A 27,852-nucleotide genomic window follows, 5' to 3' on the forward strand; every position below is an offset into this window, starting at 1 on the left:
GACTTCGGGCCGAGCCAACAGGCCACGAAAGGCCACTCTACAACGGGTCGGGTTGGGTTGGGCCGAAAATTTCAAAATAGGGCTCAGGCCAACCGGCACTTGTACCTAAGCCTAATTTTACTAGCGTGATGTGTCGTGGCGTGTCGAATCATGCCTTGTTGTATTTTTTCAAAAGAAAAAATATACAGCCCAGACCCAGCCCACGACTACGTGCTCGTATTGGACCGTGCTTTTTTCGTGTCTGGTGGGTCCTCATACCGGGCCAACCCATTGCCATCTTTAAGTGGCTTCTATTCTGCTGCCACAACAATGGGGAAATATCCAAAAAGTAATCCACAAATCCAATCATGCACAACTTATGTTGTAAAGCTTTAACCTATGGTGACAAAATTACAAAACAATATTAGGGGTGGTTTTATGATCCTGTCTATTCATTATTTTTAAAAAATACAAAGTATAAATTTTAAGTCCAATAAGTTTACTCTCTCAATTTTACTCTTCTGTTGTTCTGCAAATCAGGTCCAATAAGTTCACTTTCTCAATTTCACTTTTTTATAAATCAGGTCCAATAATTTACTCTCTCAATTTTAACCTTCTCCAATAATATTCAGTAAGTATCAATCAGGTTTTATTTAGATCCAATAAATTATGTTCAAATAACTTCAGGAGTTTTTCAAGTGAATAGCTAAATACATAGCACCCTAATAATATATAATCCGTGACCTAGTGCATACAGTTTTGCATTGTTGCTTCTAGAATAACAACTCCATTTATAAACAGAAAGATACAATCTAACACTCCATAGTGAGTCATGTGTACAAGAAAAATGAAGCCCTCTTGAACCACACCGTACCCTAACAAGTAACAACCTTTCTTGCCTTGAACCACACTTTACCTATCTTGCCTTTCACAACTAAAACCCCTATCCTTATAAATACCCTCCCAAACTCCTTATCTTATCTTAATTAATTACAATCAATCAATTCTTAATTAATCTCAACAAAATGAAGAAACTATTACTCATAAACTCTCCCCTCTTCTTCCTCCTCCTCCTCCACCACCTCGAGGTGTCACACGCGGTGCCCCTCTCGACAAACTCTCGATGGATCATCGACGAGGAGGGGCATCGCGTGAAGCTAGCGTGCGTGAACTGGGCGTCGCACCTCGAGTTGGTTGTAGCCGAAGGTCTAACCAAACAACCAGTTGATGTAATATCAAAGAAGATTAAAGATATGGGATTTAATTGTGTTAGGCTTACTTGGCCTCTTGATTTGGCTACTAATGATTCATTAGCTTCTACTACTGTAAGACAATCTTTTGTCAATGCTGGGCTTTTGGATTCCATTTCTGATTTACAAGCTAATAATCCCTCCATTGTTGACCTTTCCCTAATCGATGCTTTCCAGGTACGTATTTAATTATTATTTCCTCCGTCCCTTAATACTCGCACCGTTTTAACTGGACACGATTGTCAATGCACAAATTTGATCACCAATATCTTTAAATATATATTATAAAAACTTATAAAACTATTAATATTTTGAAAGTAAATATTAAGATGAAGCCAACAATATATTATATACTAACATTTATTTTAATATTATTATAAATTAATAAAATAGGGTTAAAGTAATTATGTGAATAGTACAAAAAGTTAAAACAATGCGAGTATTAAGGGACACAGGGAATAATAGATATGTCGCTTTAACTTTTCACACTAGTTTATTTTTAATCTTGGTTTATATAATTTGTTAAGCTTTATGGGAGCATCTTGTTACTATAATAATGCTAAGTTGGTACGTGCTAACCACTACTCTATTTTTTTTTTTTTTTGATGCAAAGCTAACCACTACTCTATTAGTCTATTACTCTAAGCAAAACCCAAAAAGATAATAACGACATGATTTGATGAGCACTATTCTTTAAAAATGACACACTAAATTATAAATGAAGTATTTTCGGGTATCTGATATGTGCTTGCAAATACATATATCATAGTAAAAGGTAAAATAGGGAAAAATATAAAAAAATTATTGTATGACACTTTTTTAAATAAAAATGGTACTTTTTTTGTCAGAATGCTACTTTTTTTAACATGAATGGTATTTCATTTTTTACCTATTTTGTCTTTCAGCTATTTGTCTTTTACTCTGATATATATGTGTGATATTCGAAAATACTTCATCCTACCTTAAGCACTAATCACGAGTGTTGTATTCCCTGATTTTGGAGAAAAAAATGTTATTTGGAATTTTAATTCTATTCTAATCCCTAAACCAAAACACACACACACACACACAAAAAAAAAAGAAAAAAAAGAACCAAGTCCTTTCTATTACTCCGTATGTCACTTTCTTTTAGGACCTTTCTCTAATTTGCTTTATTAAAATGGACTAAACGTCTAAACGGTCGCAAATATACTTTCTCATGTAACAAGCTTGTTCTTATCCTTTCTTAGTGTCTTAAAAATGTAATCAAAACTCATTATTAGTTTATTACAACCACGTATAATGATTTGGTCATCATCTTTATCCTCTTACCAAATTTCTCTTAAAATACTTCTCTTTCTATACAAGATGTCAGAATATTTCGGTATACTATTCAATTTTCACTTACTTTTTCCAAATTCATGTGAACTAGATTAATATATACGGAGTAGAAGTATACAGAAGTGAATCAAAATCAAACATACTTTAGCCTAAACAATTATGGCACGTAGACAATCCCTTTCGAACAAGATAGAAGTGACTCAAAATTAAATGAAACATACTTTAATTCAATAATTTATCTTCTTAATTAGTATCAAAGTCACGGGTGATATGGTTGCGTGCAATTTATCATATTACTTGAGATAGGTTGTATGACTAATTGTATCGCATTTTTTTAGGTATGAAAAAATTCCCCTAATCCGTCCGGACTAATTAAGGGCTACGTGACTAGCACGCTCATTTCTTTCTTTTAGGTACGTAGTACTCCGTACATCTTTTGTTGGATCTACTTCCTCCGTTCTTATTTACATGACACAATTGAGTTTTGGACACTATTCACACAAGTTCATTTGACTTCCTTTTGTGGTTTGTATAAAAAACATAGCCGTGTGGGATCTTATTGGATTCGTCTCTATAAATATTTTTTAAATATCAAATTTTTATAATTTTTTCTTATTCATAATTGAAGATATTAACGTTTAAAATCGTGCATTGACAAACGTACCTAAATAATTGTGTCATTTAAAAAAGAACAAGGAAGTATAACACATTAACACATACTCTGTACATTTCTTTATTTTTCATTGGTTGTACAACCCTTCGAGTGACAATGTGAGTGTATTGCCCAAAAAAAGAAAAAAAATCCTAATCTATACTAATCTATTAAAAGGCGTTCTTAAGAATGTATACGTGTCACGTATACCTCTCCTTATTACGCCACGTCACCACTAATCAGCATCATGATATGTCATTGACAACAAAAAAACATGTAAGCAAGGATCAAACACCAGACCTCTTTGTTAAAATTTCAACATCCAACCATCTTAACCAACTACAACTTGTGTTATATATTTTATATAAACATTTATGATCTTTTTACAATAAATAACAAATTGAATAAAAGTGAATGCAAAAAAGGGATTGATTATTCAATTTATAAATGCACAACTATTACTTTTCTAGATTAAGCCTCAAAAAAAAAAAAAAAAAAAAAAACCCAGGGTAATAGAGCATAATAACGAGTAAGTGGTTGAATAATTATAGAACATATTACATGCACTCGGGGTAATAGAGTGTGGAGTTTCAGCTTGGGAAAGTTGTTAATCAGCAACTAATCTTGTGTGTAACCCCATAATTCAATGACGATCCATCATCTACATGGACACATATTTACAACAAATAAATCCAAATAAAAGTCAAAACCCGAGGCAACGCCCGGGCCACACACTAGTTTTTAGTTAAATAGTGACCCACTATATATCTATGTCTTTTTTCCCTCAAAAAAAAAAAAAAATATCTATGTCTTTTTGGGATTTCCACTGCGACTCTCGTACCTAGTTTATTTTTGTCGAGTTAAGTTACGTTATTATGTACTAGTCTTATATGCACAGAAATTATTAAAAACTTAAAATTGTTTTGATACAACTAATCACAACAAATATTAAGCCAAAATATAATCATTTGCAAAGTTCATATTTAAAAACAATGAGGTCATACAATACATCAATTTTGCAATTTAAATAGCAAAACAGTCTAAAACTTATGCCCTTACATGACGGAAAATATAAATTTTAGTACCAAAATAAAGTAATTAAACATGTAAAATAGTGTGTTTCACCCTTTTCTCTTGCTGGCAATGTACGTGCGCTTAACCACATGTCAACCCTCATATATGAACATCAAAAATAAAAGTTGATTATCGCCTCCTCTCTCTCACCTATTTTGCTAACCATATACCGAAACCCCTCGATGAATACCTATTTTGCCAAGACGATAACTTTCACTTTTTTTAAAATAATTAGGTTTGTAATTCAATTAAATTGCAAAATAGGAGAGGGTAATTTAGTCTATTTATAGGGAGACACCAAAAATGATGTTACTGAAATGTCCCTTCCCTCTTGGCTTATATAATAGAGATACATACTATTGATGCAGGAAGTGGTGGGAAGCCTAACAAGTAACAATGTGATGGTAATTTTGGACAATCATATAAGTAAGCCAGGGTGGTGTTGTAGTAGCTCTGACGGCAATGGTTTCTTTGGTGACCAATACTTTGACCCTGAACTTTGGATAAGTGGCTTAACTAAAATGGCTACTCTTTTTCAAGATAATCCAAATGTTATTGGCATGAGTTTAAGGAATGAACTTCGTGGGCCTAAGCAAAATGCCAACGATTGGTATAGGTACGTAATCTATAAAAAATATTTTACTTTTACAATTTCATTTTATTTTGGTAAATTTTGATGATACAATTTGACTTTGATCACTATCTATATAATTTACTTTGACTATTAATTGAGATTTATACTTAAGAAAAAAAATATATATATGTAAGGCCGTCTTGCTATAATCTTCTCATTGTGTAGATTTATATACTCCCTATCAACTTTTTATTATTTTTACCCATTGATAATTAAAGTATTAATGTTTGAAATATTGCATTGGCAAATGTGATAAAAAAAATTGTATCATCTAATCGTGAAGGTATAGCATATATATATTTAACGAGAGAGGGTTAGGCTCCATTTGTTTCACCTAATTTTGGCTAAAACTAACTTATCTAAACTTATTTTTTGTATATATATACACTGATAATAATTTAATTGTCCTGAACTTATTTTGGTTTTAATCATGTTTGCAAAAAAAACATATTTTTGAAAAAATCCTTATGTGTGTTAAATTGTTTGAAAAAAAATTATATTTTACTAAAAGTAATTTACTTTCGCTGAACTTATCTGAATTTATTTGATACACTGCTTGAATGAAGGTATATGCAAAAAGGAGCAGAAGCAGTACATGTAGCCAACCCAAATGTACTAGTCATCCTCTCCGGCCTAAGCTACGACAAAGACTTCACCTTCCTACGCAAACAACCGGTCACCCTCAGTTTCACCGGAAAGTTAGTGTTCGAGGCACATTGGTACGCCTTCTCGGACGGTCAAGCATGGAAAAATGGAAACCCTAACCAAGTTTGTGGGAGAGTATTGAACAACATAAAGGGGATATCTGAGTTTTTACTTGACCAAGGGTTTCCTTTGTTTGTGAGTGAGTGGGGAGTTGACTTGAGGGGTATAAATGTCAATGATAATAGGTACTTGAATTGTTTTCTTGCTTGGATGGTTGAACATGACTTAGATTATTCGTTGTGGACTTTGGTTGGGAGTTATTACTTGAGACAAGGGGTTGTTGGGATGAATGAGTATTATGGATTGCTAGATTCGGATTGGTCTCAGGTTCGAAACTCGAGTTTCTTGGAACGGATTGCTGTTACGCAATCCCCTCTTCAAGGTAATTTACTATTTTTACTCTTAATTTACTTATAGAACTGTCGGATTCTAGTAGAAGTTTGTTTTGGTTCAAAAAAAAAACAATTTTAATCTGCAACAGCCAATCGAATAAGTCAAATGAAATTTAATTAGGTAGATATTGACTTTGACTAGTATATAAAGTCAATGGTTGTTCCATATCGTAAAAACACTAGCTAGTGATTAGTTAAATGTAGGGATGGATATGGAGTGAGTCCATAAAAGAATCAGATCCATATCCGACCATATTTTCCATGCGGACCCAAATTTGCATTGATCCACTGGTCTGGGTCTAAGAATATTTGATATGCAGACCCATTTTTAAGCATTTGTACCTAGACCAGCCACAAATCCAATGAGTTTCAAATAATTGATCATGTACTCATGCGCAACAGGGTCCTAAACTCATGCCAATCCCCATTCCCTAGTTAATCACTAATAAAATAATTTTAATAAGTGCTTTAATTTGTACATGTTATTAAGTTTTGATCACTATCACTAAAGTTGCATAAATCTGAACCTTTTCAAATCCTAAATTGAGGAGATCCGGGTACGTGGTTGCTATGATGCACGGACACCTCAAACATGTAAAAACATGTAAAACTAACCGTTTTCAAAATGTGTCGGACGCAACAACACTCGGACACTCGAAAAAACAAGCTTATTACTGTTGAAATATTAATCTAGAAAAATCTAGATAAAATGTTATGTAAAAATCTAGTAGGAAAATTTCTAGAGTTATTCTAAAACAAAAAAAATCTAGTAAGAAAAATCTAGATGATGAGGGAGTATAAGAATCTAGAAACCATAATACAACAATTATAAATAGGTTGTATTTGTATAAGTTTAGGGATGAGCCAAGTAGAAATAAGAGTTTTACCAAAGATATAAGTGAGAGAGATGGACTCTCGCAAATATTATTGTACAATTCTTATTAATGTAATCAATGCTGAAAATACAATTTTGTTATATAATTGAGGTCCATCAAAACTTCCGCGTGCGTACTCAAATTTTCATCAATTACCCTATGATACCAAACTTTTGTTTCCCGGTTTCCCCGTTTTCCCATATCCCCATATCTGTATTTGTGTCCCGTGTCCGTGCAAGCTGGCACGATTATTTTTGTTGTACTAATTATAAGTGTGCAAATTTCTGAAACACAGGTCCAGGAATAACAGATCGAAACAAACACAAGATAATATACCACCCATCAACCGGCCTCTGCATCAAAAGAAACCCAATGACAGCAATGGGGGTACAACTACGAGATTGTTCAGAATCCAACCATTGGACTTACACACCTCAAAACACCATTTCCATATCAGGTTCATACGTCTGTTTACAGGCACAAGGCGTGGACCGCCCTGCGCGACTAAGCCTCTATTGTCCCGGTTCAGGAACGAGGTGGGTAACCATTTCAGACTCGAAGCTGCATCTTTCGGTTTCATTAAGCAGGCGTAATCGTGTTTGTTTAGATGTTGATTCTGATAATAATCTTATTACTACCACTTGTAAGTGTTTAAGTAATGATAATAAGTGTGATCCTGGTAGCCAGTGGTTTAAGATGGTTGATGCTGCTAATACTATTAGCACTGGTTTTGAATCACAGCCTCAACTGATGTAAAATGTTATACTCACTCCTTAATCAATTAACCAGTATGTAATTATGTAGTTAAAAGTAATCATTGGGCCTTTGTAAATACGTACTTCCTCTGTTTTCTTTTAGTTGTTCCAGTTGTTTTATTTTGAATGGTCATGTTTGCTAACGCACAACTTTAACATAACTAGACCCATGGAACCCATGACTAATTGGGACTTTAACATAACTAGATTTCCTTACTGACCACTCCAGCATCTTATCTTTATGTTTCTTTGTTGCAGAATTAATATATAAGACTTGTTTTTATTTCGCCAAGTATTTAAAGTTCCAGTTTTTTTTTCCCGGGGTGGCACGTGGTCCCCTTGCCCTTAGCTGGGTCCGCCATTGCGTACAACTACTTTATTGAATATCATATTCTCATCTAATTTTTGATTATTAATTCACATTTTTTAAAAGTTTTGTTGTTATTTGCTTATATAACACAGAGTACTCCGTATACATTTATCTTGTATCATCTTTAAAATCTTAGAATTTATAAAATAACGGTGAATTGGTAAATTTATGTAAACATTGTAATTAACACTCCGCAAATTGTCATTTTCATTGTATCTTTTTTTTAAAAAAAATTATAGTTTTGATTTATTTTAAAAATGTCTACCCTGTTTCAAAATTCTGGATACGCCACTGAATTTAATGAGCTAGACCCAACATGACTACCCTTACTAATATACTCCTTTTACTTTCATTAAGGGTAAAATATGGTTTTGTAACTTTGATGTAGCTCTCTGATAATTTCATACTTTGATAGTTTAATGTAACTTTCGGGGTCAAATCTTTAGTATAGTTGTACAGTAATCAGTATTTAATCCAACAGATAAGTGAATTCAGATGAATAAAACATCATCTTAATTACTCTTCAAATTGGTAGTGATAGTAGATTAGTAGTGGTAGGAATTTGTTTTGGATTGAATAGTAAGGTACGTGAATCGTTGATTATCACGGACTTAAGTTTTGAGGTTGGTCAAGATTTAAAAGTGAAAAGTATAGAGCTTAATTGTTGGGCACTGCCCATAAAATCATTTTGGGCATTAGTGTTTGTTTGGGCTTTTTTATATAGGGAAGGGATTAGTATATTTTTTTTTTCTTTTCAAAACCGATTACAATACTTCTCATATACTCCGTATTCGAATTATTTGAAGGTTAATTATCGTATATGTGGAGTTACTAATCATATTATTCCGGGTCACTCATCATGTATTTAAGTGTTACTTTATTTTTTTTATTTTTTTTTTTTAAAAAAAGGAGACAAGGAGTGATATGCCGTATTATTATCATGGTCACTTATCATACTCGTACTTGTCATTTGTCACATTATATAGAAAATAATACGAAGTATATAGTCTGTACATCCCTAAACGATTCATAAAAGAAGCTAAAATTAAAAATTAATTACTCCTTAACTTATATTTTGTACTACGTGCTAGACATTAATTACGTACACTGTGCTGGATATTAATTACATCGAATAACATCCCAACCCCATTAATCAAATGTAAAAAAAGAATTTATTCCACTAATCTTACTCCACCAAATTCTTAATCTATTTGTAGCAAACAATAATCAGTAACCAAATTTAATCAGATTAAAGAAAAAAAACAGCAGAGAAAAAGAACGTGGTTTGCTGACCCTAGCTAAGAAGAAGGCCAAAGATGAGGACGAAGAAATTGGCTGTGGATTTCGCCCTTTTTTGAGCTTTGTTGGAGAAAAACCAGAGTTTGCCAAGAGCATGATAGGTGTTAAACTATTTATTAAACTAAAACAAAGTATAATGAGATGGTGTAACACGTCACATATAACACTTACTCCGAGTTTTAAGGATCATTTTAATATTCACAAATTCTTATTTACAAGGGGTATACAATAAATATTGTACAACGGAGTAAAAGTTAATTCAAAATGTTTAAAAGTTAAGCTTATATATGTAAAAGTTATCTATTTGTTAGTGATAATTTTTTTAATATAAGATCACCAATAATGTATAAAATTAATCATTTAACGTACTCGTTCAAATGTTTATCTATCAATTTTTTTTTACTAATATAAAGTTAATCAAAACTAGATTAAAGTTATAAAAAAAGGGATAAAAGTTATCTTGATGTAGACCTTTTATTTAATATTTTAAAAGATTCACAAATTTGCACATGCATATGGAGTAGTACAACATAATCAGATTTCGAAGTGGGTCCACCGATTTTAATGAACTTCACATTATCACATGCCTCACTAAGCTATATTCTACTAATTACTTAATTAGGAAATTAAATAAATGAGAAACTAAGGATAAATAGCCTCACAACTTATTTCAAAAAACCAAACATTCTACAAACATGGGGAAATGTAGAGTACTCTTCTTCCTCCTCTCCATCTTTTCACTCTTCTCTTTCTTCCTACCCACATTACACGCGCTGCCCCTATCGACGAGTTCTCGATGGATCGTCGATGAAAAGGGGCAGCGCGTGAAGTTGGCGTGCGTAAATTGGCCGTCACACCTAGACTTGGCAGTGGCAGAAGGTCTAACCAAACAGCCAGTTGATGTTATATCAAAGAAAATTAAAGATATGGGGTTTAATTGTGTTAGGTTCACTTGGCCTCTTTATTTGGCTACTAATAACTCTTTGGCGTCTACTACTGTCAGACAGTCTTTTACCAATGCTGGTATTTCGAAGGATGTTGTTGCTAATTTACAAGCTAACAACCCCTCCATTGTTGATCTTTCCCTAATCAATGCTTTCAAGGTAATATTTCCTTCTTTATATATATATATATATATATATATATATATATATATATATATATATATATATAATTAAGCTTAACTTTATTAATTACTCCGCATTTTACTCTTAAGTAAAACTAGCTAGCTCAATTATGTACTTACCACTCCAAGTCTTGAGTACTATAGTCTATAATATCATGTGTTTATGTCTAAAAGAAGTAAAGTTTTGTTGCTTTCTAATATTTGAATTGTAAAAGTAAATTTGGTAAATCAACGTTAATATATGTGTACGTAACGCTTCTTATACGTACTCCATATATATTGTGTGGTAAAGACTGAGTGTTTGTGTACGATATGTCATAGGTTCAAATCTCTCTCCTCGTCTATAATAAACTTATGGCTCATTTGCATAAAAATGTTGTATTACTTCCTATTGATTGTTAACCGAGTAGCAACGAAGAGTTTAATAAAATATCAAAATTTGAGTAATTGCATATTTGCGTCCCATACATCATACGTGACAAACGGATAGTATCGGGTTTGGTTTGAGTTGATTCGTGGTCAAGTCGTGTTGGGTACGGTTCGGATTGGTAACAATTTATTTTTGTATTCTTGAATACCTTCAATTCTAAACCCTTTTAAGAGTTGTGTACTTGTATGCATGTAATTTTCAGTAGAAAAAAAAAAGATAAATATATCGATCAGTTTCAGTTAACTTATTAGTTCTAGTTCAATTTCAACCAGTGTTACAAGATAGTTATAGTTTATGCAATTAACTTCTTTCCTCTTTCTTAATTACTAAAATCTTAATATCAAATGTCCTTTTTTTTTTAATAAAAAAACGGGAGCTAAATATATAAAAAAACATAGGATTATTTAATGAGGATAGTATAGATCATAATTGGAGTAGGAAGGAATGTGAACGCGGTATTTAAAAACCTTGCAAGTCAATAGGAAGCGTCACATGCATGAATTAAATGTCTCCCACGAATTAAGCTAAATATCTATATACGAAGTATATACAAAATGGATATCTACACATTGCATACAGAAAGCATTATAGTGCAGATGCCAGCTGATCGATAACTTAGAAGTATAATATATATGACTATAGAGTATAGGTCGTAAAATCGATCTTTAGAGACGATACCCAAGAGTTGTGTTTGAATCACGTCTATATTAATGAGATTGAGCAATGTTCAGTTTAGTTCTCCATATAATGGAAAAAATACAGGTAAATACGTGAAACATTGTTATTCTACCTTAAAATTACCGTAAAGTTTTAAGGATTTGATTTTTTAAACTTGAAGTTTTTGCCCAAAAATTACAAATAATGGTTCCTGTACTCCTATAGTATACTCTGTACTATTAATATGGTAAGTATATTAAAAAAAAATTAAGTTAAAGAAGCTGAGAATGAAAATGAAGCAAACTCCAGCTCAGTTCAACCATGTGCTGACTGTACAGCCTTGGTTTTGCTTATATAGGGATATAGAAATCCTATAATTTGTTCCGAAAATGTTAAAGGTCACAAAATAAATTTTCTTCGTATGATGTGGAACTCATCTATTTCTTTGAATACGTAACGTCCGTGACTCTTCAAGCATTTATTTATGTGGTCATCTACGATTTAACCCATCATAGTCCATCACTAATCGATAAAATGTGTAAGTTTTAATTTTCTGAATATTCTACGACTGTACGCAATATAAATTACTCTGTGTCTCTTTAGGCACCTATTTAAGTGATCATCCATAGTTTAACCAATCATAATCCATCGTCCATCTATGAAATGTGATAAGTTTTTCAGAACGTTCTAAAACTGCAAGCAATATAAATTACTCTGCACTCAGTGTTTTCGAACAGAATTAAGTAGTAACTTAATTACATATATGCTTATTATAATTGATGCAGGCAGTGGTGGGAAGCCTATCAAAGAATAAGGTGATGGTGATTTTGGATAATCATATAAGTAAACCAGGGTGGTGTTGTGCTGACTCTGATGGCAATAGCTTCTTTGGTGACAAGTACTTTAACCCTAACCTTTGGGTTAAGGGTTTGACCAAAATGGCTACTCTTTTCAAAGATAATCCTTTTGTTGTTGGTATGAGTTTAAGGAATGAACTTCGTGGACCAATGCAGAACACTAAAGATTGGTATAGGTACGTTCAATTATAATCTACGATAATATATTTTGCCTTTTCGATCATATAATTTAATCACACTCTCAGTTGATGGTGTGACATAATCAGTAATCAAAATTAAGTCATACCATTATTGTTAACCACTTAACCCCCTAGAACTTTGTTAGTAACCTCGTTAATTCATTGATGGTAATCTCATTGCGTTCAGGGGCGGAGTCAATGTAGAAAGAATGGGATCAATTGACCCCACTTGAATTGTGAAAATTTAGGAATTTTCTTTATGTTTTTAAGATTTTCTTCAATTTTTTTTTATAAAATTAATTATTTGAACCCACTAAAATTTGTAACTTCTACTTTGCATCCACTAAATATTTCTTCTAGATCCGCCACTGATTGTGCCTTAATAAACCCTCATTTATGCGTGGTTAAATATATCCTATGAGTATCCTCATTGCTCACCAGTAACCCCATTTACTATGTATGAACAGCCGAACAGGTAGTCTCATGGGCATAAGATTAGGGTCAAGCTAATAGGATTTCTATTGGGCTGGCCTTTATTGGATTTAGTCAACATAGAGTCAAACTTATACACAATAATTTTAAAATGTAATATAATGATATAAAAATTATACTTGTAGCTTTGTATTCACTTATTTTCGCATATATACAACTCTTTTTTTAATTGTTCCATTTTTCCATGCTCGTTTATTGACCCATCCACTATCAACCTGCTATTGACCTACAACCCACTTTGATCTGCCCATTATTGACCCACTAAAACTGACCCTTTCATTACCCAACTCGCTTTTGACCCGCACCAACCCCGACTCAACCCACCCAATAACCAGGTCTAATGGTCAGTAACCTCATTCATGCATATTATCATTTACCTCATTTGATGTGTCACACTATCAACTTATAGTGTGGTACATCACATATATGATCCAAATTAAGCTACTTGGTAGTGTTATACTAGTGTTATTATCCTAAATTCATAGCCAAACTGCATTTTCTCCTTCTTCATAGAATCATAGACTAACTTTAATTCAATAATTCCTCTGCCTCAACATGTTTAATTATGGCTATTAACTAACTTTTCCATTCAACAAAACTCCCCAAATGAAGGTACATGCAACAAGGTGCAGAACAAGTACACAAAGCAAACCCAAACGTACTAGTCATCATCTCCGGTCTAAGCTTCGACACAAACTTAAGCTTCCTGAAAAAACAACCACTCTTTCTAACCTTCACACGAAAACTAGTCTTCGAAGTACACCATTACTCCTTCACAGGAGGTCCAAAATGGAGGGTTGGAAACGCTAACCAAGTTTGTGCAGACATGACGAATAATCTGATGCAAAACGCTGGTTTTTTGATGGATCAAGGGTTTCCTTTATTTGTAGGGGAATGGGGGTTAGCCATGGTTGGAACCTCTGAGAGTGAGGAAAGATACTTGAATTGTTTTCTGGGTTGGGCAATGGAGTATGATTTAGATTGGGGGTTATGGACATTATCTGGGAGTTATAATGTTAAATTAGGTGAAGTTGGTGCTGCTGAGAGTTTTGGATTGCTTAATCGGAATTGGACTGATGTTAGTAATGAAGGGATTTTTCAGAGGATTTCTACTATTCAACCCCTTCGTCAAGGTACGTACCTCTGTTATTCTAACTTTTACTTTTCTATGGAATATTTGAGGTGATCATTTGCGGGTTTGGACGGGTAATAGGCCGGTCTAAACTTAATTTTTGCCCAACGGACTAAAATGAAAAAAACAAACATCTTTTTGCGGGTTTGACATACCCTCTTATTAAATGGGTTGGACTTGTCCGCGGGTTAACAGAGCTACAAATGTATTTTTGTAACTGACTTTAATTAATTTTTTTTAATATTTATGATTTAAAAAAAAAATTTGCTTAACTTTTCGAGTCTCCTCCGATAAAACAGAGTATCATGGATATTTTTATAAGAAGATTAGAAAGAAGCACATTATTTAGTAAAATAGAAAAGTTAATAATGTATTGTGAAAGTGAACATTCGCATAACCGACTAACACAAAACGGAAAAACCTAGAAAATAAATATTACTTATCGCACCAAATATTATCACGCCTATGTCAACCTTTAATATTAAAAACGGGCCAGATTGACCGGGCTCGTCGGGTTATCACGCCCATAAACCACTCTAGTGACTTTTTCTAAGCATCTTACAAAACATGACCTTTTTCTCCGGGTGATAAGAATTCGTTCTAAGGGCATGTGCAGCAAAAATAGTTTTATCTGCTGTGTAATTACTTTGTTGTTAGCTGTTAATCACTTAATCTGTTATACTAACCTGTGCAATTTCTTATATACAGGACCAGAAACTTCATATCGCCATAAACACAAGATTATATTTCACCCAGCAACAGGACTTTGCATCCTGAAAACAACAGGAATGGGAGTACAACTTGGAAATTGCTCTGAATCAAACCATTGGGACTACACACCCCAAAACACCCTAGCCATTGAAGGTTCATACCTCTGTTTACAGGCACAAGGTTCGAACCGTCCTGCTAGACTCACTATCAACAGTCAGAATACAGGAACCAAATGGGTTCAGATGTCAGACTCAAAACTCCATCTTGCAACTGAATTGAGCAACAACAACAACACAACTGTTTGCTTGGACGTGGATTCTGGTCATAATCTTATAACAAATCCTTGCAAATGTTTAAGCAAAGATATCAAATGTGATCCTGGTAGCCAGTGGTTTAAGATTGCTGATGCTTGTGATTTTTACTAGCTAATATCCAAAAAATTTAAACCTCAGATGTAATGTAATATTAACCTCCTAGATTAATAGCCAGAAAAAATTGTGATATGCATAAAATTATAAGTTTATAAATTAGCCCTCTAATTTCCTTTGCACCAGTGGATCATTTTGGGACTGTTGTGGGCTTGTGAGTTGTGGCTTGTGAACATAATAGCTAGGCTTCAGTAATAGCACAAGTACTGACAATTCTACATCACAGCCCAAAGTAACTGCAAGTAATGATGCCTCAGGCCGGGTCAAGTCTCGGGCTGGGTCATGGTCATGCCTGAATAGGCCCCATGTCAAGCCCGCATGTATCAAGCCAGATTGTGCCTGGCCAAAATTTTCAGAAATAGGGCCTAGTGCACGGTGTCGGGCCATCATGCCCAAAGTCTAATTTTACTAACTTTATTGTGCTTTTTCCAAAAAAATGCGGCCCAAGGCCCACAACTTTGTGCTTGTATCTGGCTGTGCTTTTTTCTTTCCCATGCCGGGCCGGTATTTTGTGTGAGATGTCAGGTTAAGCCTCAACCTGGCCCAGCCCACAGCTGGCTCCACCTAACCCTGCCCACAGCCATTTTTACATGCAAGTGTGTTTTATGCTCAACATATTACTAAAAACACATTTACCATGCAAAATGCCCTAATTGCAGATGAGTTGAACCCCAAGCCAGCTACGTAGCCAAAACCACAAATATAAAGCACATACAATCTTTGTATTGCTTCTAAATTTTTCGATGGCCTAAAGATCACTATACTAGTGGAATCTGTCTAGGAATAGCAAATAATAAATCAACTTCTACAGATTAATATGTATTTGTTGAAAAGAGCAACAAAATAAATGTATTACTGCGCAATAACTACCAAACGGCTTGAGAGACACGAGACAGACAGGCAGCCATAAAAAAAGGGAAATGAAGTAATCCATGATCATCTTTTACCCGCATAGACTGACCGAGTTTCACAGAATACAACAATTCAACCACCAACTCCAGATTAGCATCTGCATTTAGATTTTGATGTAACATGTTTCAATGACAGATACCAAAACTAGGGGTTTGTTGACCATCACTCTTCTTCCATGGCATCACCTCTCTCAGTCACCACAGCTCTCTGTGCCAATGCTGTGACCTTTGTCGAGAGGACCTCTGCAAACACAACAGTAATCAAATATAGCTTAGCATAGAATCCATATAGATGCAGAGACAATGCAGATGAGAAACATATGGTAACATTGTAAAGCAAATACAATATCTAATCATCCTATTCCTAGATAAAGTATTTTTCTTTTATAATCTGAATATACTTTTTTGTTCCTGTTTTATAAGACAAATGTCAGTCAAACCTATAACTATAGACACCTCCTTAGTACATGTGACCAACAAAATACGGAGTAATCAGTTAAGAATAGGCTTAAAGTTGGCAGAATGAAAGAAAGACTTCAAGGGACTTGGGTACTTCACCTGTAGGCTTAGAGAATGTATAGCCCTTTGCACTTGTGTAGGTACGAGGATTAGGCTGCACATGATTTCTTAGATACTCTACGTTTCCCTGTGAAAGCAACATATAACAAAAATAGAGGTATAAGCTGAGACTGAAGCAGACGATAGCATAAGGTGTTCACAAGATGCACGTGAGTAAGTAGTTCGACAATTGTGGGTTAAGATTTACAGACCTTTGTTATGACACACACGTCAACATTGCTTCCACTTCCCAAGTCATTAAAAATACCAGAAGCGATTGCCTCACATACTATTTTTACTCCTTCATCCCTCTGCGCATGCATAAAAGTTAATTAAAAACAGTTAGTTCACTTTGGTATATCCTTAACTGTCCAATGTATGATATCAAACTCTAGTGAAATAATTCAGTCAAAAACAAAATCCAGACATGTCAAAGACTCATAAGATAACAAGACAAGCACATTAATCTTTATGCAAAATTCAAGCACTGTCAACTGCTTACAGTGAGTCCTTCACGGTATTTTGACTCAAAGACAGACATCGCAGCAAGGGAACCTGATCCCATTGTAGCAAAAGGAAGTGTGTCTGTTGATCCATGAGGGTATATCTGTGCAAGAAATTAATAAGCAATTGACAGTAAATATGTAGCTATGTTCTTCAATTACAATAGCTGAAAAGGTTCTCACAGTGTGTAGATGAGGTCCAGAGACATCAACTCCACCTAGCACCAGAGCTGCGGAGACATGTCCTTGATACCTTGACCATAGAATAAACAACAATCAGAACAACAATCAGATGGTCAATTTTGAGAATTGAATATTTTTCATCCTCTAAGAAAAATTCCTCAGAAAGCACAAAAGTACCTAAAAAGATGGGACTTCAGAAGAGTAAGAGCTGTAATAACCCTTGACTCACGACCAGTGTGATACCTATGGAGTTTTAGTTGGGAGCTAACCATGTCTACATACACAATCACCAGACAAATATAGAACAGAATTAGTCAAAATCAATAAGCAAAATAAGACTATTGAAAAACGGAATTTTAGTTGCATAAATCTACCAAATAATTTAACTTTCCCCAAATCAAGGAACAGGTTATCATATTAAGAAGTACCTAGCCAATCAACCAAGATCACAACAGATATACACTTCACATACCAACTAAAAACTGGCTGAAGACAAAAGTTTCATATTTGCAGTAAGATATTGTAGCAAAAGAGAATCATTCCAACGAAAATGAGAAGAAATAAAACATAATACCTCAAAAAAAAAGGATAATACAATGGCAAGGAAGTAAGGAACATTTAATAAACCCATACTTTGAGTCACCCATTGGAGGACCATATGGAATAATTTGGTTTGCTTAACTAACTATCCACAAACAACTGCAAAGCCGTAGAGATTAAAGCTATAGCCTATATTCAGAACTGGACATTCAAAGAACTTTAGGTCAACTAATTTGACTTTGACAAAGTAATTCAAAAATTACAAGATTAGCCTAATTTGCTTACAAAGTGTTACAGCAAGTGTATACATTCAACCAAAAGCATGCAACCTAACCCCCTCTAGGTCCTCTTCCCACCAGAATGTAAGCATCTTTCAATTTCTTGTGAGATGTACATTACTTGGAAAACTTTAAAGTTCAAGGAAGTTGACCATCCTAAATATCAACCAATCCTCATATAACTTGCATAACCAGTCTCACCTCTACATTCAATAGTAAAATGCAAAAAAGCCACATATGTAAAAACCAGAATACTCCATACAGATGAGAAACAACAAAGCACAAGGTAATGAAAGCCTCTTTGTTTCTAAAACAATTTCTACAAAGTTCCTGTCATGCCCGCCCTCACTCAGTCCTTGCCCATGACATGCATTTCTCCCACATAAAGTAATAGAATGGGATTTTGGTGACAAAAGCTAAATGAAAAAGATGAGTTCTTAATAACAAACCGTGAAATAGATTTTACAAAAGGAAAGCTAATATCAAAGAGAAGTGAATTAAGGGAAATAATAGATGAATGCAATGCCGATGCAATTCAATCATCAGCAATGAAGTTTACAAAGCCATGCCTTCAAGTGGCTGCTGGACACTCCCAAACTACAAGCTAAAACAAAGGAAAATAGAGTTCACAATAATTGCTGAATTCCTATTCCCTCTCTATGCTCTAACTAAATTTTGCCTTATCCTCAAGCTCCTAATTGATATACCCTTCCAGTCATGGAAGGTCTTTTGCACAAAATTCACTAGAAACACTGAGATGCAGAACTTAAATTTCAAAGCTACCACAGCTTCTTAGTAATTGCAAATGACCTAGGTCTCTACTCTATAAAGATTATACAACACTGTCAAGCATTTCCCCTCAAGGCCTTCACCATGCAGGTACCAATCCCTTGTATTCTATAGATACCACAATTGCTTCTTCCCTTTAGAAACGATTTACAAAAGTTGGAAAAGACATGGTACTTGCTTAGTATTCAAGGTTCTTAATCATGTAGCATTACTCGCCTCTCTTCTCTGAACTTCTCAATTAAAGACGGCTTGTGTTTCATAATAGTTGTGTAGTAGATATGTTTCACAAGTTCACAGTCTCGGAACAGGGCTCTATACCTATAAACGATATTCGCCAATTTCCTCTCGTTCTCCAAAAGGATGGGAAAAGGTGAAAGGAATGGACATATCAGTAAAGTTCACGTGAGTATGATCTATTTATAAGGACACAAGAACGAAGAAATGTTATCAGCAAGAATTGCCAACTTCAGAAAAAATCTAAACGTAATAAATAGTGATATGGCTCATTTAAGAAAGTGAAAGGAAATAGGTCCACAACAAATTCATATGACACCCTCTAAAATAAGGGAATTGATCCATTTCTTCAGAAAAAGGCTCCTTCAATCATCGCCAATTCATGCCAGTTTTCTTTATTAGTTCAGAAATAAGGGAACTGTCATAAACATTGTTGAGCTATCTCTTTCCAAGGCTGCCCTTGCAGTTGCTATCAAAGGATTTACGCCAGTTTTCTTTATTAGTTACTGAGTGGGTGATGTGGGCCTAGATCTCATTCTTTGGATTCAAGTGAGATACTCATTCACAGCTTAGGTCACCACAAAGTCTGACCTAAATTTAACAAAGGTCTATCCTTTAAACAAATTCTGACTAGGAAAATGAAGAAACTAGGTTCTCAAACTACAAATGACAATGAAAACGTCTGCAAACATAATGTGGGTCGGTCCTTATTACGCAGTTATCCCTAAAAGAATGCGAAAGAAGATATATCCAGATCATTACAGTAGGTGATATTATTTGATTCTCAATGGTGAGGTGCAGCAATTTTACGCACCAATTAAGAAGGAGCCTTCTACAGCAGAAGCAACAAACAGGCGCAGATAGAATAACAGAGAAGCAAGTAATACGTGTATAGAAACCTGAAACCTTTCACTCTTAAGGAAAACCTACAGATAAAATTAAAAGTGTACCTATGAACTTGTCCAAAAGGCATTATTCACAGTTCCATGTTCAGCAATATTCTTATATAGAAACGAATCATGAGGAAAAATATTATAACACGCTACAGGCAAGAGGATATATTGAAACCCTCACTTAAACACACAGAATTTGTTCTCACCAGTTACAGCCTCTGTATCAGCTGCAGTCCCTGCACCACAACAGTAAATGTTTGGTGCCATGTAATGAATTTTTTCACAGTTCTTGTCAGCGACAATGGGGCCTTCTGTTGCTCTAGTATCAGCTCCAAGAATGACACCATCCTAAGTAGATATACCACACTCCGTCAAGGTAAGCAATAAGAGGAAATTAAGAACTAAATAAACAGGAAAATCAAAGTCATACATGTTGAAGTTACTACTTCCTTCCTCCCTCAAAAACAGTTAATCTTGAGAATTATTACATGTTATCAGACAATTTCACATACAGATGACCAATAAATAGAATCGGAACCAAAGCTCAATAGGTCAAGGTCCAATAAATGAACTATAACGCGGGCAAGTCATTCGGGCAGATAAACAAGTTCCTGGAAAGTAAAGCAGAATCCAGGATTAGTACTCAGTCTGTAACTCAAGCTCATATGAGTAATGCACAGTCGCACATCCCCAAGAGAGTCCAGCTTAATTTCACTAGGGCTTCATTTGATCACTCTAATTTAATCCAATTCCATTTCAACAAATGATTTCTAATGGTTTTGGCCTGTTCTTATCTAAATATCACGATCCGTCCATTACAGCCATACACATCATACTAGTGTAAAGGAGAAACTCTAATTAACATCACTAACAACAGCAACATACTGTTGGTTCAATCATCACTATATCGAACATTGAATCGATAAACTAAGCAAAGTTACCTTCCCAAATAACAATCTTAGTAATCATCACAGATTGGAATGCTACTTTAAAAAATCCATGAAAAATATATCATTTCAATCTCCAAATAGCAGCACTAAAATGAACAAGCTTACGAATCCTACTCTCAACAAAAGAAAACCCTAATCTCATACAATCAAAACAAATTATTGCAGTGAATATCGACGAAATCAAAGCGAAAAGTTAAGGAAATAAATTTCAAATTAAATTACCTGGTAAACAAGGCCGACAATAGTAGTACCAGTTTTGAGAAAACCAGGAGCTTTAAGACCCTTGTTCAACAACATTTCATTCCTTTTGCAATTGTCGAAGCTGAATCCACCCTTTGCAGGTACTTCAAATGCTCCATTCGTCATCTTGTTTTTCTATCTCTCCTTGCAAATTTCCCCAAATTCGTTTAAACCCTAAATCAAACAACAACGACAAATCATCAAATCAAATATAATCCAATCGCAGAACAAAATCCGCCATTGATTAAAAATCTAGAAATGAAGCGCGAATTCTTTGATTACCGAATCACAAGTTGAAGGTCTGAAGATCTAGTGTGCAAAAGTAGAGAGAGAGAGAGTGAGAATTTGAGAAAGAAAAGTGAAGGAATTATTTTTTGGTTAATTTTTATTATGTTATCAGGCGAAAAGAAAAGCGACTTGGAGAAGAAGAAATCGGATTCGTTGCTTTTGCTTTTTGTTTTTTGTTTTATTTTTATTTCTATAGTTGTTGGCCCAATTCATCTAGGCCTGTAGTTTTCTACAATTGTTGGCCCAATTTATGTTTTGGGCTTTACGTATGTAGATAACAGTCATGTCACTAGGGCCCTTGGCCTATTATCATACCAGTGCCAGGCTGCCACCTATCTTGATTGGTGAGTAAATGTAAAGATGACATTGGATCGGATCGAACAGTCGAGTGGTATGGCAGCCTGGCAAGGATGGGGTAGGGTCCTAGGTTAACGCAACACTACATTTTTGTGCATGACGCAATGTGAGTTAGGCCCGTGCCTCAATTTATTATGACAAAACGTATACAGAATAGCTGAAATTTCGGTTAGGCAATTACAACATAGTTGGTTAGGTTTCAGCCGTGCAAGAGTCACCCTTTTTTGAAAATTGCGACACATTGTCACCCAAATAGTGAGTTGGCTTACCCAGTCACAAGGTATATGGCGCTCCACACGACCTACAAACCTACAATCCCTTTGAATAACTAAACTGTTAGGTCAATGATAGAGTACAAGATCCATGTTTTTGTAGAGTAGGAGGATACACTAGTAAATACCGAGGATAACTAAGCTTGGTTTAGTGGTAATTGGTAAGAAATATACATTTAAGCTTTTAAGGTTGGAGGTTCAATTCACACATGAGTACTTTAAAGATGGGAATATCTTACCTACTCACACACTTCCAAAGTGTCTAACCCGCTAACTATAGTCATGGGTAGGCACAAGACCGGGTATCTATAGAATACAAGGAATTGGTACTTGCATGGTGAAGGTGTAACGCCCCGACCTCTAATTCACTTATTAAGGAATACTTAGCAGCAGAATTAACCTAATTCGGCTGGGACATTACTGCCGTAACTCCCTCTTGGGAATTATAAGGCAACCATCATAATAATTACGGATATTTCATGAAATACCCCCCGAGTTTTGAAGTAATTCACCAAATGCCCATCAAGTTCTAATAATTCACCAAATACCCCTGACAATTGACTTAATGCCCCAAATACCCTTACTGATAACGGTCTGTTAGTCCGCCGTTAGCCTAGTTTCATAATTCACCAAATGCCCCTTTTTTAAAATTTTATTTCACCAAATACCCCTATTATTAAACTTATTTCAACAAATGCCCCAACCTTAAAAATAGTTATTCTGATGTTCCAACGTCTAGTTTTTTCGTTTGAAAATTAGTCGTTGCTTATTGTTTGCTTATGCCTTCTTGATCCACTAAAGTCGTGATAATATCTAAAGGCTAATTTTGAACAAACGTTGTAGTACGAAGAAAAAATAATAATGTTGATTGTGTGTTCCACTCAATACAAAGCTACACAATTTATAGGTATCAAAATAACAAATTAAGCCTTATAATAAGGAAGAAAGATACTTATGAAATGAATCCAAGCAACAAAGAAAATCAATGTTCTGATTAACGAGTGGGATATCTTGAAATGACAATTTGTACATTAAACTCAAGGCATAATCCAAAGAGAAGCTAGTAGGAAACTTATTCCTGATTTACAGCTACAATGCCAATTATGAGCTTTGGATCTATTGACGTCACAAGGAAATTTGACAAGCATCGACTCATCGTACACAAATTCAACTCCACTGCTTCAACCTAGGGACGGGAAACACTTGAGGAGAATCTCAGAACCTGTTTCGAGCTCCTGTTCTAATATGGTCAGTGGAGGAACCAATCTCACTATTTTCCTTTTCCAGCAGTTAATATTAACAATTTAACATTCCTGAATTTCGACAAGCATCAACTAGCGGGCCAACTTGTACATCCAACTCTATACCAATAATAAGACCATGCCCTCGGACTTTTTTCGCATGTTGTTTGCCTCCCAATTGCTTTGCTAAGAGTTCTCTGAAGTCTTAACTTTTCTTTGCTAAAAGTACTTGCTTGCTCTCCTGAGTCCTAAGTTCTGTATGTCCATCCCAAACTATGACATAAATAGGATTAGCCTTTCTTCATTTCAAAATCAAAGTAAGATGCCTTGTATTGACATTACAGTATCATCCTTTTCTTCATTTGCTTCAAGTCATATTGCATCTTACCATTTCCCCTATTTTCAGTACTTTCTCCTTCGTCTAAGCTTCCCCTGTATTGTCCTTCATGCTACTGCCCCCTATTTTCTTGCTCAACTACTCCCTTGCACCATCTCAGATTGTTGCAAGGATCACACTTGTAGTACAACCTTTGTGGATTGAGTGTTGTATCGGAGCTTCAGATGACAAATTTCCTATCACAATAGCAAAATTGGTTAGGTACTCTAATATATGTGGACTCATTGTGTGTGGATGATGATTTGGAAACAAAACTCATGACACAAATCTAATGCAATTAGCAAAGCAAAGAAAAACAATATTTAAATTACAAGAAACATTCAGAAAGTGGGTTTTTATAGCCAAGCAAGATCAACAACTACTTTTCAAACGAAAAGACTAGTCGTTGGAACATCAGAATAACTATTTTTAAGTTTGGGGTATTTGGTGAAATAAGTTTAATAATAGGGGTATTTGGTGAATTATGAAACTAGGCTAACGGCGGACTAACGGACCGTTAAAAGTAAGGGTATTTGGGACATTAAGTCAATTGTCAGGGGTATTTGGTGAATTATTGGAACTTGATGGGCATTTGGTGAATTACTTCAAAACTCGGGGGTATTTCATGAAATACCCGTAATAATTACCATTAATTCTCCAAATATCATAATAATCCTTTTTAATTCCTTAAGAAAAGTACGTAACTTAATCCAGAATCTTTACTTAAACTTGTTACAACTTAACAATGACTTAGATGAACACATCTATAGTGAAATCCTCGCCACTACTCGTTTCCGTGGTCCCCAGCAGTACCTAAAACAGAAAACAAAACGGTGTGCCGAAGACTCAGTAACGAGTTACCCTAGCATCGTAACATCATTTCAATTCATTTTATTTAATAAACATGGAGAATAAAATATAGTAAAACATTTAATAAATCATCATTTCAGAAGCATCATTTCGAAAACATCATTTCAGAAATATCATTCCAGGAACATTATTTCAGGAACATCATTTCATTAACCTTTTTCCTTTTAACAGTTTTATTCTGGTCGTCAGAACTTTACAGGAAAACATGGTAGGACGTCTCCTACGAACAGGGGAAGCCAGTGCTTCATAACAGGGGGAGTCAGTGCTCCATAACAGGGGAAGCCAGTGCTTCTTATCAGGGAGAATCTTGATTCCATATCAGGGGAAGCTAGTGCTTCTTATCAGGGGGAACCTTGGTTCCATATCAGGGGAAGCCAGTGCTTCTTATCAGGGAGAGTCTGGGCTCCATATCAGGGGAACTTGACCAGTTCTTACACTTTCATTTATCATGTGTTACATTTATTTTACGGTTTTTTCATGAAATGCCCCTGAGGTTTGCAATAATGCACCAAATACACCTGCGCGTTTCAAAATTCATAAAATACCCCTAAAGTTCCGTACTGTTCATTAAATGCTCCTGGATTTAACGGACGTTAGCTTGCCGTTAGTGACGTTTTACCAATTTGCCCTTAATTGTTGTTTGGCGCGATTTAGGTAACAATTGTGACTGAAATTCCAAAAAAAAAAAAAACTTCTCAACTTCTCTTCTTTCTCTCTCCTTTCCCCTGTTCTTCAACCCTCATCAATTCTACTGTAACTGACAAAATTCTGGGTAGATCTTCAAGAATTTAGTGAAATTTGTTGCGTTCTCTTTTGGCGAGTTCGTGGGTGTTCGTTTGGTGAATTCGCGACAAAAAGGGGGCAACTTGGAGGCGATTTAGAGCTTCGGGTGCAGTGGACGAACAAGGGCCCTTTTCCTAGTTGGATTATCTACTTCAAGGTAATAATCCCTTCTTCGCTGATTTATTTTGCTTGTAAAGTACAATTTTTTTCGCGAAATTGATTAGGGTTAGGGTTTTGCGAAATTGTCAGTGATTTTTTGAAATTGTCAGTTGAGATTAATTGATTGGTTAGAAGTTAGTTATTCCTTGGATTTCTTGTAAATAATTGTTTGGTTAGTTGTAAGTTGTGATTGTGACCTGTTGAATTTCATTGTGATCATGATTGTGGTTGTTTATTGATGAATTGTTGTTGGTTGAATCGAAATTCATGTTTTTTTTCCTTAAATTTTCCCTTTAGGATGACTGCAATGTGGTTGTTATTGCATCATGGATCACATAGCTTTGATGTGAGAGTTACAGACATGGAAAAGTATCGTCTTTTGAGGTTGTTTTTGGATATTTTTGAGGAATCTGTTAGGCAGGATGTGTTTTTACCTAGTACATTTGCCCTGTTTATTGAGTCTCCCTGTGGTAGAGTTGAGTTGGTAGATGATAAGACAATGAAGCTAATGTGGGGATGGAATTGGGGTAAGGACACTGCTGAAATATGGGTTGAGGGTACAGACAAACCAGGAGTGGTGTTTAGAAATGCTGTTGCCACAATTGAGCATCATAGGAAGGAGAGTGAGAGAAAGCTCAAAGAGAGACAAGATGAACTTCTTAGGGCTCAAAGAAAGGAGGAAGAGGAAATGAGGAAAAAACAGGAGAGAGAGGACATTTTAAGGGAACTTCAAGAACAAATGGAGTACACAATAGCTGTGGAGGTGCCTGTGGTTGATTGTGAGGACTTAAGCACTGAGTATGTGAGGATTATAAGCAAGGATGGTGCTGATGAGGTGTTTCCAGGAGCCTCTCAACCACAACCCACACAAGAATCTTCACCCTCCAAAAAACCTACTTCTCCTAAACCAAAACAAAAGGCCAAAGTCAAGCCAACTACTGATATTGAGGATATAGGTTCAGAAGAGGAGAGTGAGGATTCAGATTGGGAGGAATCTGAACCAGACTCTGAACTAGAGGAGGATAAACTTGATGATTGGGTTGACTCTGATGTGGAGGCTGAGGTGATAACAGATGATGTGCCTGACTTATTGTTTGAGGAATGTTTGGATGGTTCTAGTAAGAGGGATAAGGCCTACAAGAATGGAAAGATATGGACTCATCAACCATATGGGTCCATCAAATTAGAACCTTGGTTGATCTTTCCAGACAAGTCCACTTTCCTAGATGTTTTGAGGAGTTTTTGCATACAAGAGGGGTTTGGACTAAGTGTTGAGAGGGCTGACAGTAAGAGGTACACTGCAGTGTGTGCAATAGAAACTTGTGACTGGAGGATACATGCAAGTAAGATGTTTGACAGTGTCAGTTGGGCTATTAAGGGGATCAGTGGGTGCCACAAAACTTGTGGGAGATTGGAGGAGAACCCTGTGGTGACCTCTGAGTGGCTATGTAAGAACATGATGAGTCTAATTGAGGCCAACACTGAAATTCCTGTTGAGACAATGAGAAGGTATGCACAGGAGACATTTCAATTGAGGGTTAAAAAGAGATTGTTGTACAAAGTAAGGAGTATGGCAGTAGAGAAGATACATGGTGGTTGGGCTGAGGCTTATGAGTTGCTTCCTAGGTATGCTGAGATGATTAAACAGACAAACCCAGGAAGTTATGCACTGATTTCATGGGGTGCTACAAGTGGGGATGTGAACCCCAAGTTCAGAGCTTGTTTCTTCTCCTTTGCTGCTCAAGTCAAGGGGTTTTTGAGGGGGTGCAGGCCTATAATTGGAATAGATGGGGCTCATCTAAGTGGGTTTTACAAGGGAATCCTACTCACAGCTGTTGGCATTGATGGGAACAATGAAATATTTGTTCTGGCTTATGGGATAGTGGACACTGAGAGCTGTGATAGTTGGACACATTTCATGAGATGCTTGAGGCAGATGTTTGAGCAAGAGGGTTGCAACAAAGATGATTGGACCTTCATCAGTGACAGGATGAAGGTATATGTTTATTTTGCTCCTTTTTTGTTTCAATTTTATAATATTGCAACAGATATGATTGGCCTAAAATGAACATATCCTGTGTAGGGAGTTGACTTGGCAGTGAGAGATACT

At 35.3% G+C, this 27,852-nt stretch overlaps 3 protein-coding genes across 3 annotated transcripts; 2 read left to right on the forward strand and 1 right to left on the reverse strand.

The window, feature by feature from the left end:
- Positions 1-819: 819 nt before the first annotated feature.
- On the forward strand, positions 820-7,713 carry LOC110793454 (glycosyl hydrolase 5 family protein). The gene is made up of 4 exons (XM_021998330.2): positions 820-1,406; positions 4,644-4,891; positions 5,476-5,996; positions 7,177-7,713. Exons 1-4 carry the CDS (start codon positions 1,005-1,007, stop codon positions 7,635-7,637), a joined length of 1,632 nt encoding a protein of 543 aa, XP_021854022.2. The 5' UTR covers positions 820-1,004; the 3' UTR covers positions 7,638-7,713.
- Positions 7,714-9,971: 2,258 nt separating this feature from the next.
- Positions 9,972-15,450, forward strand: LOC110792746 (glycosyl hydrolase 5 family protein-like). Its single transcript, XM_021997573.2, has 4 exons — positions 9,972-10,408; positions 12,304-12,551; positions 13,659-14,179; positions 14,887-15,450. Exons 1-4 carry the CDS (start codon positions 10,001-10,003, stop codon positions 15,312-15,314), a joined length of 1,605 nt encoding a protein of 534 aa, XP_021853265.1. The 5' UTR covers positions 9,972-10,000; the 3' UTR covers positions 15,315-15,450.
- Positions 15,451-16,081: 631 nt separating this feature from the next.
- LOC110793485 (proteasome subunit beta type-7-A) lies at positions 16,082-21,838 on the reverse strand. The gene is made up of 9 exons (XM_021998361.2): positions 21,679-21,838; positions 21,379-21,570; positions 20,413-20,554; positions 17,650-17,746; positions 17,473-17,542; positions 17,289-17,393; positions 16,999-17,097; positions 16,787-16,874; positions 16,082-16,471 (listed from the first exon to the last, which is right to left on the reverse strand). The coding sequence occupies exons 2-9, from the start codon at positions 21,520-21,522 to the stop codon at positions 16,392-16,394; spliced, it is 825 nt and encodes a 274-aa protein (XP_021854053.1). The 5' UTR covers positions 21,523-21,570; positions 21,679-21,838; the 3' UTR covers positions 16,082-16,391.
- Between the last annotated feature and the right edge of the window lie 6,014 nt (positions 21,839-27,852).

This window comes from Spinacia oleracea, chromosome 1 (genome assembly GCF_020520425.1).
Source record: "Spinacia oleracea cultivar Varoflay chromosome 1, BTI_SOV_V1, whole genome shotgun sequence".
Lineage (NCBI taxonomy): Eukaryota > Viridiplantae > Streptophyta > Magnoliopsida > Caryophyllales > Amaranthaceae > Spinacia > Spinacia oleracea.